This window comes from Podarcis cretensis, assembly GCF_951804945.1.
Source record: "Podarcis cretensis genome assembly, chromosome: 11".
Lineage (NCBI taxonomy): Eukaryota > Metazoa > Chordata > Lepidosauria > Squamata > Lacertidae > Podarcis > Podarcis cretensis.
This window is the reverse complement of record NC_137180.1, coordinates 1,297,459-1,313,659: the sequence shown is the minus strand read 5'-3', so window position 1 is coordinate 1,313,659 and position 16,201 is coordinate 1,297,459. Positions and strand designations below refer to the sequence as shown.

The 16,201-nt window shown below is 46.2% G+C and overlaps 1 protein-coding gene across 10 annotated transcripts in view; it reads left to right on the top strand.

Annotated features, from left to right (window-relative positions):
* APBA1 (amyloid beta precursor protein binding family A member 1) overlaps nucleotides 1-16,201 on the top strand; it is a 115,468-nt gene that overhangs the window by 65,789 nt on the left and 33,478 nt on the right. For 4 of the 10 annotated variants that reach the window (XM_079996052.1, XM_079996060.1, XM_079996059.1 and 1 more), the window contains exons 1-2: nucleotides 1,464-1,615; nucleotides 9,305-10,515. In XM_079996052.1, the coding sequence (XP_079852178.1) occupies nucleotides 9,358-10,515 (1,158 nt within the window). In that variant the 5' untranslated portion in view covers nucleotides 1,464-1,615; nucleotides 9,305-9,357. Of the gene's footprint in view, nucleotides 1-30; nucleotides 138-1,463; nucleotides 1,616-9,304; nucleotides 10,516-16,201 lie in introns of those variants that run through there. The other 6 variants (XM_079996056.1, XM_079996057.1, XM_079996055.1 and 3 more) reach the window with 3 other exon arrangements.

The window sequence follows — 16,201 nt, the reverse complement described above, 5'->3', positions numbered from 1 at the left end:
TGTGTGGAATGTGGAATGATGTCACAAACTGACAATACCATAGTTTTTTAAAGTTATGTAGAACTCCCACTAGAAGCTTCATAGGAGATTGCTCGGCATATATCATCCTAAAGATTCCACATGGAAAAAAAGAGATGGTAGGCAGAGGCTTATATTCAAATCCTTTTTATATTTGCTAAAATATGCAAACAGATGTCATTATATAGACATCTTGTGGACTTGAAGATGGTACATTTAAGACTGAATTTATTAGTTTTGTCTGTCATGTTTTTATTTGCTTATAACATTTTGTCTTTAAGTTGGACACTTTGAATGCTGGATTTGGTAGAAATGTGTGAGTACCTTTATTCAATCATATACATGTGAACTACAGAAATTATTTGAAAGCCTTAGCCAAAATAGCCACCTTGGGGCATCTTTGTACAGAGTGACAGGATAGGAATACTTCAGCTAATAACGACTTTTCTTTATGAAGACTTGCTGTATGAAATTCCTTGATCTTTAAAGTCAAAAATAATTCTCTATAACCTGGTTAACATGACTGCTTTTGTAATGAGCTTTATACATGAAGGTCGTTAACTATATGTACTAGAAATAGTATCGTGAATGAAAGGCAGATGATGAGATTTTGCTCTCCATCAAAAGGACAACAATAATACATATACAATATTTGAAAGCCTATGTGTTATATTGCCCCCCCTCCCCATGAAGGAAATTGTTTTCATGCAAGAGCAAGAAAAATTGTATCTGGGAGCAATGGAGGAGTGTGGAACACAATTAAAAATTCTACCTTTGAAAATGTGTTTTCCCCACATGTTGGATTTTTATCATTCATCACTCCATGTCTGTGCTGCTCCCATTACAAAAGTAATTGAGGTTGTTCCTTTGCAACAAGAGAGCTACATATCTGTGCTAATTCCTTTTACCAAATAGCATTTGTCACAGACCATCAGAGGAATAAATTGAATTTCAGACAAACCTAGATTCCCTGTGAAATATTTCCATACAGATGCTTTCAAACTACAAAAATATGTACAAGCAAATACAAATAATGTATGTTTGTGAAATTAGGCAGAAAAGTGATCGCGTGTGTCTTGGAGCTCTCTTAGCCATTGGCTGGGCTGCTTTGATTTCACAGCATGCCACATTTGCCAAATCCTTATAATTGCTGAAGGGGAAGGGTCAGTTATTACATTTTCCTGAACACTGACAAGGAAGAGTATTTTCCAGAGACTAGCAATCAGAGTCAATTGGTATAAGGAAAGTAAAAGTTCAGTTGGACTAAGCAATAAATAACAATCAATCAGCAAGCAAGCGAGCAAGCAATAAATGTCATGCATAGACATTGGAGATATAAAACCTTGAGAGCTTTTGGTGGGAGGGGTCACAGGGGCAGGGGGAGGTGACTGTAGGATGTTGGTTTGGAAAAAACCCTGTCCGAATTATGAATTGATTTTGTGCAGTCACTAGAGAAGTTCTGCAAGAAGCCAGGAACACCACAGGCCAAGCCCATCCATCAGGGTCTGAGCTCAGAGCCAGGAGTGCTTAGAAATCACTTCCTGCTATGTGCCGTGAGCAAATATTGGGAGAGAGCGCTACATTTCCCTGCAATGTTGTATGTCTTTATTTGCAAAGCCATGTGATACCTAATACTTCTCTTGTCGATGGAAAATTACAGGAAGGCATTTGAATATAATTTTATATGTGTTTAGGAGAGAGGAGAGCATCTCATAGAAATACGATGCCTGCAGCAAGACTACTTTTTGTGGCCATTTCAATGATTAATCTGTGTCCTTTAATTTAGTCCTCTTGTAAAAATGGGCTTCACTCTTTTACATTTGTTAGGGTAAACCTCTGAATTAAGCAGCCATTGCCAGAAAAGCTTTCCATAAGGTTTCACACCAGGTTCCCCCTAAAATAGTTTAGTGTCAGACCTCGTGATATAAAATATTTTATCAAATTATTGACTTTCTGCTCTTCCCCATTGAAGCCAGAGGCTGGGATTGGTGCATCTAGTGACAAATGTCTGCTTCTCTCATGGGCTTGTTGCAGGGCCTGGGATTTTTCCCCTTATTGTAAAATGGGAATATGTATCTCACATTATTCTGAATGCAGTAAGGATGCTAAAATGCTCTAGGAACTAAAAACATCACAAAGTTAATAGTAGTTTGGTGAGAAACAGTACTTTGAAAGATGTCTACAATTTAACTTCTTGTCCTAGGGTGGCGTGCAGGCCGTGGCCTAGTTGCAAAAGCTCTGCAGAGCTCTCAGTTCAGGCCTCGGGCAGGAGCACCCTGCTCCTCCCTGGATGGGCTGGGGGGGGGGAGAGGAAAAGGGGGGTGGTCCTCCTCTGGCCCCTCTCACTGCTGACATTAGCTCTGTCCACAGTAATGTATTACCTTCAGGGGAATGTGACTCTCAACAGAAAACAGGTTACCCACCCCTGATTTGAATTAAGATATTACACTTATCTTAGCCAAAAGGTCGAGAAGCCTTTATAAGATGGAAGCAAAATCCTGTGTTCAGTCCTGGGCACTTCTTACATATGATTATGCATATGACTGCTTGTTGGATTGCTCTCTCTCTCTTGCTACTTTTTCATTTGTAGCTGCTTTTACTTAATATCTGGTTTTGAGGTGGGAAGCTTTGGTGCCTGCTTATATCCTTCTGTGTAGCTTCTTTACAGAATTTGTATGGAACAAATGGTACTCTTGAGTCACAGAAGCCTTTTGATAGCTGATTAAAATCAAGTTGGACATTGTGCATGTGTGTATGTTTTACAATGCATACTCAAGGTGATACTGCTTATTTTCATTTTAATTCAGCATTAAGACAGCTCTGTTGCATATATTAATGTATGCATTCCTAAGTTTAAAATTTTAATTAGCCATGACTTGAAAATAGTGTTGGTATGTTTGGATGAATTAGGTTGTTTTCAGGTGTCTAACCAAGGACTCTTCACACAACCTGGCTCATTGGATGGTATTCTTCTAATGAGTTTCATCAGTGCAAGGATTTCCAGTTGTGCAACAAGGCCTCTCTTTGTGTGGGCCCTCTGCCACCCCCAGATCAGCTCTAGAAGGTGGGGGAAACTCCTAGAACTGATTTAGGGGCTGCACAGAGGGAGGGGGGAAACATCTTCTTGCGCTAGGAGAAATCCTTGCACTGAAAGAATGTTCACCTTAGCATAGTGTTGGATTTTACCCATTATTTCTTCTAGGCTACAAATGACTGGCGTTGATTCCTTCAGATGTGTCAAATACACTGTTTAAAAGATTTATATCCTGTCTTTCCGCTATTACTGTACAGTATTCATTTGAAACAGAGCACACCATTTGAGACAGAGCACACCGTCTCCACCAAGGAGGAGACAGGGGACTCCCCTGAGAAGGAGGCTAATTCACCAACACAGGAGCCAGATATATGGAGAAACGTGACGCAAAGAAGTAGGAGGCCCAGGGTTTGCTCTGATTGTTTAGAAATACACAATCGCTTTGAGGTCCTCTCCCCTAGCATGGAAGACGAAGAGCAGACTCCATTTGAGGATCTCTCCCTCGTTACAGTCGATCAGGTATATGAAGACTAGCAGCAAAGTCAGTCCTCAGGGAAGGTGCAGGCGACCTTGGAACGGACAGATCATGGAAGAACCCCGACCAAACCTAAGAGGAGGCGTGTAGTGGTGATAGGAGATTCCCTACTGAGGGGAACAGAAGCAGTGATCTGTGGGCCTGATAAGATGTCTCGGGAATTCTGCTGTCTCCCCGGGGCTAAGATCCAAGATGTAACTGAACGACTGCAAGGAATCATAAAACCCACTGACAAATACCCCTTCCTCTTGGTTCATGTGGGAACCAATGACACTGCAAGCAATAGCCTCCAGAAGATCAAAAGAGACTATGAGGCTCTGGGCAGGAAATTGAAGCAATTAAATGCACAAATTGTCATCTCATCTGTCCTCCCAGTTGAACGACGTGGCCCAGGGAGAGAGGGAAAAATAGTGGAAGTGAACAGCTGGCTTCGCAAATGGTGTAAACAGGAACGGTTTGGATTCTTAGATCACGGACTGCAGTTTCTTGAAGATGGACTTCTGGCAAGCGATGGGCTGCACCTCACAACGGTTGGGAGGAATGTTTTTGCCAAAAATCTCAGAAACCTCATCAGGAGGGCTTTAAAATGACTAACGTGGGGGAGGGAGACAGTGCTCCTGAAGGTAGCAGTCTATCAATTGATGAAGATGATCATCCAAATGTCATAGACCAAATGGAGCAAACAGCACACAGACCTAGTGGTGGGAGGAAAAAATCCTTAAATAAGAGACACGGGGGAATGATTAATGGACTTCAATGTCTGTACACTAATGCGCAAAGCATGGGTAATAAACAAGATGAGCTTGAGCTCTTGGTACAGCAAACTAAATATGACATAATAGGCATCACTGAAACCTGGTGGGATAAGTCCCACGACTGGAATGTAATATTGGAGGGATACAATCTATTTCAGAGAAACAGACCAGACAAGAAAGGAGGAGGAGTGGCGTTATATGTCAGGGATGTGTATACCTGTGAAGAGATCCAAGATTTAGAACCTCAAAGCCAAAGTGAGAGCATTTGGGTCAAAATTAAGGGAGAGATGAATAACAGGGACCTCATTGTGGGAGTTTACTATAGATCCCCAAGCCAAACGGAGGACATAGATGATGCCTTCCTGGAACAGATGGCCAAGCATGCAAAAGGAAGGGAGATAGTAGTAATGGGGGACTTCAGTTACCCGGATATTTGCTGGATGTCAAACTCAGCCAAGAGCATAAGGTCAAACAGATTCCTTACTGGCCTTGCAGACAACTTCGTTGTCCAGAAAGTGGGAGAAGCAACAAGAGGAACAGCCATTTTAGATCTGGTCCTAACCAATGTTGATGACCTGGTTAGTGGGGTAGAAGAGGAAGGATCATTAGGCGCGAGTGATCATGCTCTTCTGAAGTTTACTATACAGCGGAAAGGAGCAGCCAAGCATACTAGGACTCAATTTCTTGACTTTAAGAAAGCCGACTTCATAAAACTTAGGGAAGTGCTGGGTGAGATCTCATGGACAGTAATACTAAAAGGAAAGGGAGTTCATGATGGCTGGGAGTTTGTTAAGAGGGAGATAGTAAAAGCACAACTTCAGGCAATACCAATGAGACGGAAACATGGAAGGTGCCTAAAGAAGCCAGGGTGGCTATCTAAAGAACTTTTAACTGAGTTAAGATTAAAAAAGGATGTGTACAAAAAATGGAAAAGGGGGGAAACCACCAAAGAGGAATTCAAACAAATAGCCAGCACGTGTAGACACAAAGTCAGAAAAGCTAAAGCACAGAATGAACTCAGGCTTGCTAGAGAGGTTAAAAGCAACAAAAAAGGCTTTTATGGGTATGTTCGTAGCAAAAGGAAGAAGAAAGAAACAGTGGGGTCACTCAGAGGAGAAGATGGTGAAATGCAAACAGGGGACACAGAAAGGGCTGAACTCCTCAATGCCTTCTTTGCCTCAGTCTTCTCCGATAAAGAAAACAATGCCCGACCTGAAGAATTTGGAGCAAATGATTCAGCAGAGGAAACACAGCCCAGAATAACTAAGGAGATAGTACAAGAATTCTAGGCTAGTTTAGATGTATTCAAGTCTCCAGGGCCAGATGAACTGCATCCAAGAGTATTAAAAGAACTGGCAGATGTGATCTCAGAACCACTGGCAGTCATCTTTGAGAATTCCTGGAGAACAGGCGAAGTCCCGGCAGACTGGAGGAGGGCAAATGTTGTCCCTATTTTCAAAAAGGGGAAAAGAGAGGACCCAAATAATTACCACCCAGTCAGTCTGACATCAATACCAGGGAAGATTCTGGAGCAGATCATTAAGCAAACGGTCTGTGAGCACCTAGAAAGGAATACTGTGATCACCAATAGTCAGCATGGATTTCTGAAAAATAAGTCATGTCAGACTAACCTGATCTCATTTTTTGACAGAATTACAAGCCTGGTAGATGAAGGGAACGCAGTGGATGTAGCCTAATTGATTTCAGCAAGGCATGATATTCTTGTAAAGAAGCTGGTAAAATGCGGTCTTGACTATGCTACCACTCAGTGGATTTGTAACTGGCTGTTTGACCGAACCCAAAGGGTGCTCATCAATGGTTCCTCTTCATCCTGGAGAAGAGTGACTAGTGGGGTGCCACAGGGTTCTGTCTTGGGCCCCGTCTTATTCAACATCTTTATCAACGACTTGGATGATGGACTCAAGGGCATCCTGATCAAATTTGCAAATGACACCAAACTGGGAGGGGTGGCTAACACCCCAGAGGACAGGATCACACTTCAAAACGACCTTGACAGATTAGAGAACTGGGCCAAAACAAACAAGATGAATTTTAACAGGAAGAAATGTAAAGTATTGCACTTGGGCAAAAAAAATGAGAGGCACAAATACAAGATGGGTGACACCTGGCTTGACAGCAGTACATGTGAAAAGGATCTAGGAGTCTTGGTTGACCACAAACTTGACATGAGCCAACAGTGTGACGCGGCAGCTAAAAAAGCCAATGCAATTCTGGGCTGCATCAATAGGAGTATTACATCTAGATCAAGGGAAGTAATAGTGCCACTGTATTCTGCTCTGGTCAGACCTCACCTGGAGTACTGTGTCCAGTTCTGGGCACCACAGTTCAAGAAGGACACTGACAAACTGGAACGTGTCCAGAGGAGGGCAACCAAAATGGTCAAAGGCCTGGAAACGATGCCTTATGAGGAACGGCTAAGGGAGCTGGGCATGTTTAGCCTGGAGAAGAGGAGGTTAAGGGGTGATACGATAGCCATGTTCAAATATATAAAAGGATGTCACATAGAGGAGGGAGAAAGGTTGTTTTCTGCTGCTCCAGAGAAGCGGACACGGAGCAATGGTTCCAAACTACAAGAAAGAAGATTCCACCTAAACATTAGGAAGAACTTCCTGACAGTAAGAGCTGTTTGACAGTGGAATTTGCTGCCAAGGAGTGTGGTGGAGTCTCCTTCTTTGGAGGTCTTTAAGCAGAGGCTTGACAACCATATGTCAGGAGTGCTCTGATGGTGTTTCCTGCTTGGCAGGGGGTTGGACTCGATGGCCCTTGTGGTCTCTTCCAACTCTATGATTCTATGATTCTATGAGACCACAAAGCATACATACATCAAGTGATGCTATAAATCCCAGCTGCTCTTGGGTGTCAATTTCAATTAAATTTAGAGGACGTGAAAGTGCTATGTAAAAAGTCCCTTGAAGTCTACTCAGGTGCCAGTATCATGAGACATTTATGAAAATTACAGACCTTTCCCTGGATCCAAGTTGACCAATTTGTTACTGAAGGTGTTTGTATGTGGAGACATCATAATAAATACCACAGCTGCCTTAAAGTGCAGAGACATAAGTGAATGTGAACATTCAGTGCAAATACAGAAACTTTGAGTGTGCATATTTTTAATTTGTGAACTTTGTAAAATTATTTTGATGGCAGCTATTTCCTAAAGTTGATTTTAGCTGAAGTGTGTTTATTCTTTTTTTTTTAATGGGATTGCCTTTGCCCACACAATTGCTAAAGTTAGTTTGCAGTTATTCTTGGTCTGTGGCATGAATTTATGGGGTACACACGACCACATTTTCACTCAGTGTTCCCTGAGATGTGATTATGATGGAAGAGGAAATAAAAACCATCTTTCGACTTCCTTCAGTGAGACCAAAAGTGCCTTGACCCTCTGCTTATGCTCTTGTATCCTCCTTCTCTCTCTATTGAAAGGCTGGTAGCTAATATATAGATTGGAGGGGGAGAGAGAGAGAGAGAGCACACACTTATTGACTTCTGCCCATGCCCAGGGAACCCTCAGAGCCTGGCAGTGATGACCTGTCTAAGATGCACACCTTGGCTGGGAAGGTCTCTCCCATCCCAGCCTTGGAATTTGGTCCCACCATTTTAAAATTGTTTTTCTTATCTCTGTAATGAATTATCCTGGCAGCTGCTTAGAGATGGTTGTTGCTGCTTCTTCGTACAGTAACCGAGGGATCAAATATAGTGTGTGCTTCCAGACTATCCAGTGCTAACAAAATTCTCCCCCCATGACATAGCAGGAGCATTTAAGTGTTAGATTCACAGATTTCTGGCTCTACATCAGTGCTATCGGTGTGCTAAATATTTATTGGCTTAGCACATCCATTTATAGTCATTTCAAGTTATAAATGTTCCTGTTTGACAAACACCTTCCCTCCTTTCTCTAAATGGCCATAAACCAAAAGCTGTAATTTATACTTCCCCTTGAGTGTATGGCATGATGACTCTTCGTGTTCCAGAACCGGCCTTTTTTATAATGCTGCATATCAGAGCCTTCAGCTTTGCTCAGAAAAGTAAAATGGCTTTCAGCAGCTTGCCAGGGGTGGGGGGGGGGAGAGAAGAGCCCATTTATTTTCTTATACCTCTTTGTGGGGCTCTCTTAACAGGTCGGAGGTGAAGTTCTTTACTTCAATGTGGAGAAAAGAAAAGGCTCAGGGCAGGCAATTAAGGTTTTAAAGACAAGAACTGTTCATTGCATGTACTTCTCTGGCGTTTTCTTCCCCTTGGATTTATTCAGTGGGTCAGAGTAGGACCATTGAAATAGCTTGTCAGTGGTTTCAGTGGGCCTCCTCAAAATAATGGCTTAGTTGGCTATCACCTAGTGAGTTCAGTTTTCATTTCCCTGTTTTTATTTTTTTCCATTTCTGTCAGATCACTTTTGTATAATCTTTTGTTCTGTTATTCTCCACGGTCTGCCTACTTAGAGCATTTCGCAGTTGTTCTATTAACCATATTACCCCAGGCGGCATCTGTCCTCAGTATCTTCTTCTCTGCCCCTTGCCTTTTGCCCTCCTCCTTCGGTCTCTTATTCTGAGCACGTCTCCTTTGCAGAATATGCCTCACGCTGTCCATCTTGTCTGCTTGTCTGTTAAATTCTGGCTAGTCAGCTAGTATCCAATACATTCTCTCCATTCTTGCTAGGGTTTTCTGCTAATATCTTAAATTAATTTTTGGTAACACTTTGCTTAAATTTTCAGCTTATCAGAACTCACATGTCTGATTCCTTACAGCATATAAGGCAACAGTTTATGTGAACCGCCCTGAGACCTTTGGGTATAGGGCTGTATAGAAATCAGTCAATCAAATAAATAAATAATGTAAAATCAAAAAAGCCAACTGATACTGTATTAATTCTACAGGGCTTTAAGAAACTCCTTCCTTGTTCCTGTGTAATAAGAGGTGTTCATTTTTTGTCCTTCTTTACAGCCTCAACACACAAAATGTCAATAGAATAAGTGAGGCTCCCTCGAGAACCTGCCATGAACCATTTTGAGGGACCAGCTGAAGGAGAGGTGAATGATGAACTCAGGAGCAGAGTGGTGAATGAATCTGTGGAGGCTGACCTGGAACATTCTGAGGTAGAGGATGAACAGCCCCAGTATGCCAGCCATTACCCAAGATGTGCCAACAGCAGCCTTGAAGGACGTTCTCGACAGGAAGAGGAGGAGGGCACGTTGGCACGGTCAGCTAGCACGGAGAGCGGCTTCCACAACCACACGGATACTGCTGAGGGAGATGTCATAGCCCCAGTGGAGGATGCCTGTGAAGGAGCCCGAGTGCTGGACAATGAGGATGAGAGTGCCTATGCAGTGCAGTACAGGCCCGAGGCAGAGGAGTACACAGAAAATGCTGAGGCAGAACATGCGGAGACGATTCGTAACCGAACTCTCCCCAACCACTTGCACTTCCACTCCATTGAGCACGAGGAAGCCATGAATGCTGCTTATTCAGGCTATGTGTACACCCACCGGCTCTTCCACCGGGGGGAAGATGAGCAGTATGCTGAGCCCTATGCCGACTATGGGCTGCAGGAACATGTCTATGAGGAGATAGGTGACACGCCTGACCTGGATGTTCGGGAAGGCCTTAGACTCTACGAGCAAGAGAGGGAGGAAGCTGACAACTATCGAAAGGAAGCTCTTGGTGCCCGACTCCACCACTATGATGAGCGCTCTGATGGAGAGTCTGACAGCCCTGAGAAAGAGGCAGAGTTTGCTCCCTATCCACGGATGGACAGTTATGAACAAGAGGAAGACATTGACCAAATTGTGGCTGAAGTCAAGCAGAGCATGAGTTCTCAGAGCCTGGACAAAGCTGCTGAAGACATGCCAGAAGCAGAGCAGAATGTGGACCCTGGTGATGCTCCTGCTCATGTTCACCATGAAAGCAACCGTCCGCTGTCTGTTGGCGCTAGACCTACAGTTAATGTGGGAGATCCAGTGCAGAGATACAGCAAGGAGAAAAGGGATGCAATATCCCTGGCTATCAAAGACATTAAGGAAGCTATTGAGGAAGTGAAGACTAGGACCATCCGTTCTCCTTATACCCCCGATGAACCCAAAGAGCCCATTTGGGTGATGAGACAGGACATCAGCCCAACCAAGGATAGGGAGGATCAGGGTCCACTAGAGGGAGATGTGAGTATACCAAACAGCTCACATAATAAGAAAACCGAATGTTAAGGCTATGCAGTCAAAATCGCACAAAACTGCATAGCCTTAACATTCGGTTTTCTTACTGTGTTTTTAACTACTTGCGGGGGATGACGACACATAGTTAAATGTTATTTTTCCTTATTAATTGTGTTTGGAAATCAGAATTATTACACTACAAATTCTCCTTTGGCCTTAATAACCTTCATTATTAAGCATTGGCAAAAAAGGAGAAGAAATATAAAAATAATATTTAGATGTGGCTTTGGTAAGATATGTCCTCTCACAGGTTAATTTCTAAATATTTGCGTTGATGCATTTGCTTCTAATAGAAGTTGTGTGTTGCTGAGCACTAGCATAGTGTCATGTGGAACTGCAATGGTGTCATGGTCAATATTCTTTTGAATTCTTGTTAGTTTTTCAGTAATCCAGGCAGCAGACTTGTTTTCTTCCACTGCTCATGATCAGCCTGTGTAGATTAGTAGATTCAGAAACCGCGTTCTTGTTTTCAGTTGCCATGCAAAGGAAGTGTTCCTCTTTCTCCCATTAATGTTTTTGTGTTTGGTGTTTCCTAAAACACCACTGGATGCCTCAGAATATTTGCTGTGGGAATTCATTCCAGTGAATGGCAAGGCTTTAATGAATGTTTTAGGTTGTTGATTGCTAACTACTTAGCGATTTTCTGTTGAGTAAGTGCTGTATACATTTTGTTAAATAAAATAATAATAATAAACAAATCAGGCTAAAATCCTGTACAGTTGACTTCAGTGGAATTATAGCAGCCTAAATGTGCTGCTGCCCCAGAACTTTATCAGATTTGAATTTATTACTTTGTCATCTATTGGTTTTTTTTGGAGCCTCAAAATATACTAAACTTTTCATGAAGCCAGAAGCCAGCTATTCTTTGTGCTTCAGCCTGTACTAGGGTTACTATCTCTAGGGAGTTCTTGACTCTGCAAAATAAGAACTGGTTGTACACCTGGTTGCACGCCTGGTTCGTAGATATAAGCTTGCAGGCTGCATCCCCATCATTTTCTATTAGGGTACTTGATAGGAGGGATGGGTTGAGTAAGATAAAGCCCTGTTAACTGATATTTTCTCAATCAACAGAGATTTTTTAAAATCCTGCTGTCAGGGACTCAGCGGGAGCGCAGGGAGGAGAGGAGATGGAGAGCGAGGGGGAGCAATCCGAGGGCAGCGTAGGAGAAGATGACAGCAGCCCGATAGATTCTATGAGCCTCTCCAGCGAATCGGAAGATTCACAGAAGGGGGCGCCTATGGGCAGGGCAAGGGGGGACCCAAGGGGGACACCCCAGAAGCAAGGGGCCAGCGGGGACTCCCAGAACAGCAGTTGGAAATCAGGACCAGCTTCCCCACCAGAGCGTAGTGGGGGGGAGGAGTCCCAGGTATCAGAGCCCACATATGTACCACCAGCGAGAGAAGATGAGTCAGGGTTGGCCACGCCTCCATCGGAGAGCGAGGGAACGGTCAAGAGGAAAGCTGCAGGCTGGGCGCGCGCACCAAGTTCAAATGTACAGGCGAGCGGCACAGAAGGTAGCCCGGATAGGGAACCAGGTCCTAAAGCCCGCCGGAAGGAGGGGGAAGAATCATCAGGGTCAGCGTCAGAGGAGTCTAGAAAGGATGAAACCCTAGCGGGCAGGAGGGCCCAGAGGAGAAAGGAACTTAGGAAGAGGTGGAGCAAGGCGAGAGTCTTAAACTGGTGTGGAAGGGGCGGAGACTCAGACGGGACTTCGCCGGTCTAAGGTCGAGACGTAGAGCTGCGCGCTGCGGCTTTAAAATGGAAACTGAACCTCAATAAAGACTTTTGTACATAACTACAGCCTAGCGTTGGTCCTCTGTGAGCTGGGACCTGGAGGCAGCTCTGACAGTAAGTCCCGTCTCGCTCAAAGAACCTCGCAACGTGAGAGGACGCAGCGAGGGGCGAAGATTGGTGCTTCGCGAGCTCACAAAAGCAGCACAAGATGACTACAGAAGAACGACTGGCAGCTTTGCAAGACGCCGTGGCACAACTTAACGCAGAAATACTAGCGGCAAGGAGGAGAGAAGAGGAATCAGATGCTGTCTGCAAGGATCTGCAAACCAGGTTGGAAATGTTGACTAAACAGGGGCCACCGGGAGCCAAATCAGAGGGGATTGGGCTCGGGAAGAGAGGGGGGAGCCTTGTGTCGCATTTCGATGGGAGTCTGCAGCAATATCCTAACTTCAGAGCAGACGTAGTTTTTGCGCTAAAGTTGCTGGAGAAGGACTTTAGAGATGAGCAGGAGAAAGTAGGCTTCATACTAACGCATCTCCATGGAGAAGCTAAAGCGTGGTTGCGCAATCTGTGGAGAGATAATGATCCAGCCCTCCAAAACGCAAAAGCCTTCATTAAGGCAATGGACGATTGTTTTTTATCGGAGATAGATGTGGATGTTGCTAGAAAAGAGATTCACGGTTTGAAACAAGGCAGAGCCACTGTAAGGCAATATCATTCCCGCTTTTTTGCATTGGTCAACGCGCTGGGATGGGAAAAAGACTCAGCGCCCGTCAGGGACCTGTTCTGGGAGGGGCTGAACGGGGCTGTGAAAGACGAAATCGCAAGGGGGGAGAGACCACGGAGCACTCAAGAAGTGGTCCAGAAGGCGCTGACGATTGGTGTGCGGCTAGAAGAACGTCCCTGGAGCAAAGATGAAGGGCGTTGGGGACGCACGCCAGCAAGGGCACCTCCTTTCTTTCCCAGAGACTCAGCGCGCACTCAATCCACGCCTCCACTGGGAGGGGGAGAGGAGCCGATGGAGATAGGTGGTGCCAAGGCTCAGTCAGCTACCAGAGCCTCAACACCGGGAGCAGCCAAAGTGAAGCCTCCTAGAGGGAACAGGAAGTGTTACATCTGTGACAGTGCTCAGCATATGGCAAAAGAGTGCCCCCAGAGGCTCCACAAGCACAATGCAGCCTCAGCAAAAGTAACAGAAGCAGTTCAGCAGAGAGAACCACAGCAGGGAAACGGCGAAGTCTGGCTGGAAGCAGAGCCGCTGGGGCCCAGCCAGACGAATCAGTGAAGCAGTCCCCAGGAATCTTACAGCCCACAGACCCCCTCCCGCCCAAACCAGTGGTGCAGCTCACCGCAACACTCCAGCTTCCCAATGGGCTCACCATGGAAGTCCCTATTACCATTGACTCTGGTAGCAATGCAGACTTTATAGGAGTGGATTTCATCAAGCAACATAGCATAGCGCTCCTGCCTGCCACGATGCCCCTGAAAGTAGTGACAGTCGATGGAAGAGAATTGCTGGGGGGACAGGTGGTACAGCAAACGCCGCCAATGGTGATGCGAATTGGAAATCACCGCGAAGTCATCAGCTTCAATGTCACCCAACTGTCAGACACGCCCATAGTGTTGGGCATGAGCTGGTTGGACAGGCACAGCCCGGCATTGGCATGGTACCAGCGTAAATTGACCTTCTGCTCCTCCTACTGCGCAGAACATTGCATCATGACTAACCAGGAGGACGAGGGGCAAGAGGATGACCCACAGCTACAACTGGGCATGCTGCAAGCGGTACCCGACAAGTACAAGGCGTTTTTGGAGGTCTTCTGCGAGAAGGAAGCGGACAAGCTGCCTCCCCACAGACCCTACGACTGCAAGATTGACCTCCTGCCGGGGGCAACGCTGCCGACCGGAAAACTGTACTCCATGTCTGAAGACGAACTGCAAGAGCTCAGGGAGTTCATAGATCACAATTTGAAGAGGGGATTCATCCGAGAATCCAAAGCAGTGGGGGGCAGTCCTGTGTTCTTTGTGAAGAAAAAAGACACGCCCCAAAAGAGGCTGGTAGTTGATTTCAGAATCTTAAACTCGAAAACCAAGCCCACGGCTTTCCTGATGCCCAAGATCGACGACTTGCTCACGACGGTGAGGAAGGGACGCATCTTCACCAAGTTGGATCTACGAGGGGCGTACAATCTTATACGCATGCGGGAGGGCGACGAGTGGAAGACGGCCATGTTCACGCCCTTGGGCACCTATGAGTATAGGGTTATGCCCTTCGGTTTACAAAATGGCTCCCACTGCTTCCAAGCCTTCATGCATCACGTGTTAGTGGGGCTCCTCTACAAGAAGTGCGTCTGCTTCCTGGACAACATTCTGATCTTCTCGGAATCGCAGGAGGCTCACGAGAGAGATGTCAAGGAAGTCCTGCAAAGACTACGGGAGCACAGGCTTTACGCCAAACTGGAGAAGTGCCAGTTCGACATGACGGAGGTGGATTTCCTGGGCTACAAGCTGTCCGACAAGGGAATCGCCATGGACAGCGCCAAGGTACGATCTGTACTGGACTGGAAAAGCCCGCGCAATCGGAAGGAGGTCCAGAGGTTTGTCGGCTTTGCTAACTTTTATCGCAAGTTCATCAAGGGTTTTGCTATGCAGACGGCGGCCATCACGGACACCCTCAGCTCCAAGAAGAAGAAGTTCATCTGGACGGAGCAGGCGGAGCAGTCCTTTCAGAAACTCAAGCGTCTTTTCGCTTCCGAGGAACAACTGCTGCATGTGAACCCCAGCAGACCCATGAGGGTGGAGACGGATGCCTCCGACAGAGCCGTGGGGGCAGTCCTATTGCAGCAAGACCCGCAAGGGGATTGGAGGCCGTGTGCTTTCTACTCTAGGAAACTCAGCAAGTCGGAGCAGAACTACACCATCTGGGACAGAGAGTTGCTGGCCATTCATGCAGCCTTCAAGGCGTGGCGGCACTTCCTCATCGGAGCCAAACACACGGTGCAAGTTCGCACGGACCATAAGAACCTGGAGTACTGGCGCACGGCGCGGTTCCTGAACCAGAGACACATCCGCTGGGCAGAGTTCTTTGCGGATTTCGACTTCAGGGTAGAATATATCCCCGGAGACAACAACATCATGGCTGATGCGCTATCCAGGAAGCCGCAGTATCTGGAGGAAGCAGCACCGGTAGCGGCCAAACACATTTTCGCACCCAAGGCGTGGGCATGCGCTTCGGCCACCGTAGACCTGGAAGCAATACGGCGCGAGCTGCGAACAGATTCCTTCGCACGATCCAAGATGGAGGAGGTGCGCAGCGGCACGGCGAAGGACGACGAGTTCCAGATACGCGACGGACTGCTCCTCCGCAAGGGGGCCATCTACGTGCCGGGAGATGAACTCCGCGTGACAGTACTGCAACAGCTACACGACGCACCCAGCGCCGGACATTTCGGCAAGGACAAGATGGTGGAATTAGTAGCCAGAGACTTTTGGTGGCCCAAGATGCGGGGAGAAGTCGCGGATTACGTCACGAGGTGCGACACATGCCAAAGGGCCAAGCCAGTACACAGACCGCAGGCGGGACTGTTAGAACAGCTACAGACCCCGTCCCAACCGTGGGAGAGGGTGGCCTTGGACTTTGTCACTGACCTGCCCAGCTCGAGGGGCAAAACAGCAGTACTCGTGGTAGTCGACATGTTCACCAAGATGGCGCACTTCATTCCTTGCGCGAAGGTGGCCACAGCGGAACAGACAGCCAAGCTGTTCATAGACCACGTGTTCAAGGTGCATGGCCTGCCACGGTCTATCCTGTCCGACCGGGGGCGCCAGTTCATCTCGAGTTTCTGGCAGAAGCTGATGGGGATCCTGAACGTCAAGGTCAACCTAGCGTCGGCAAGA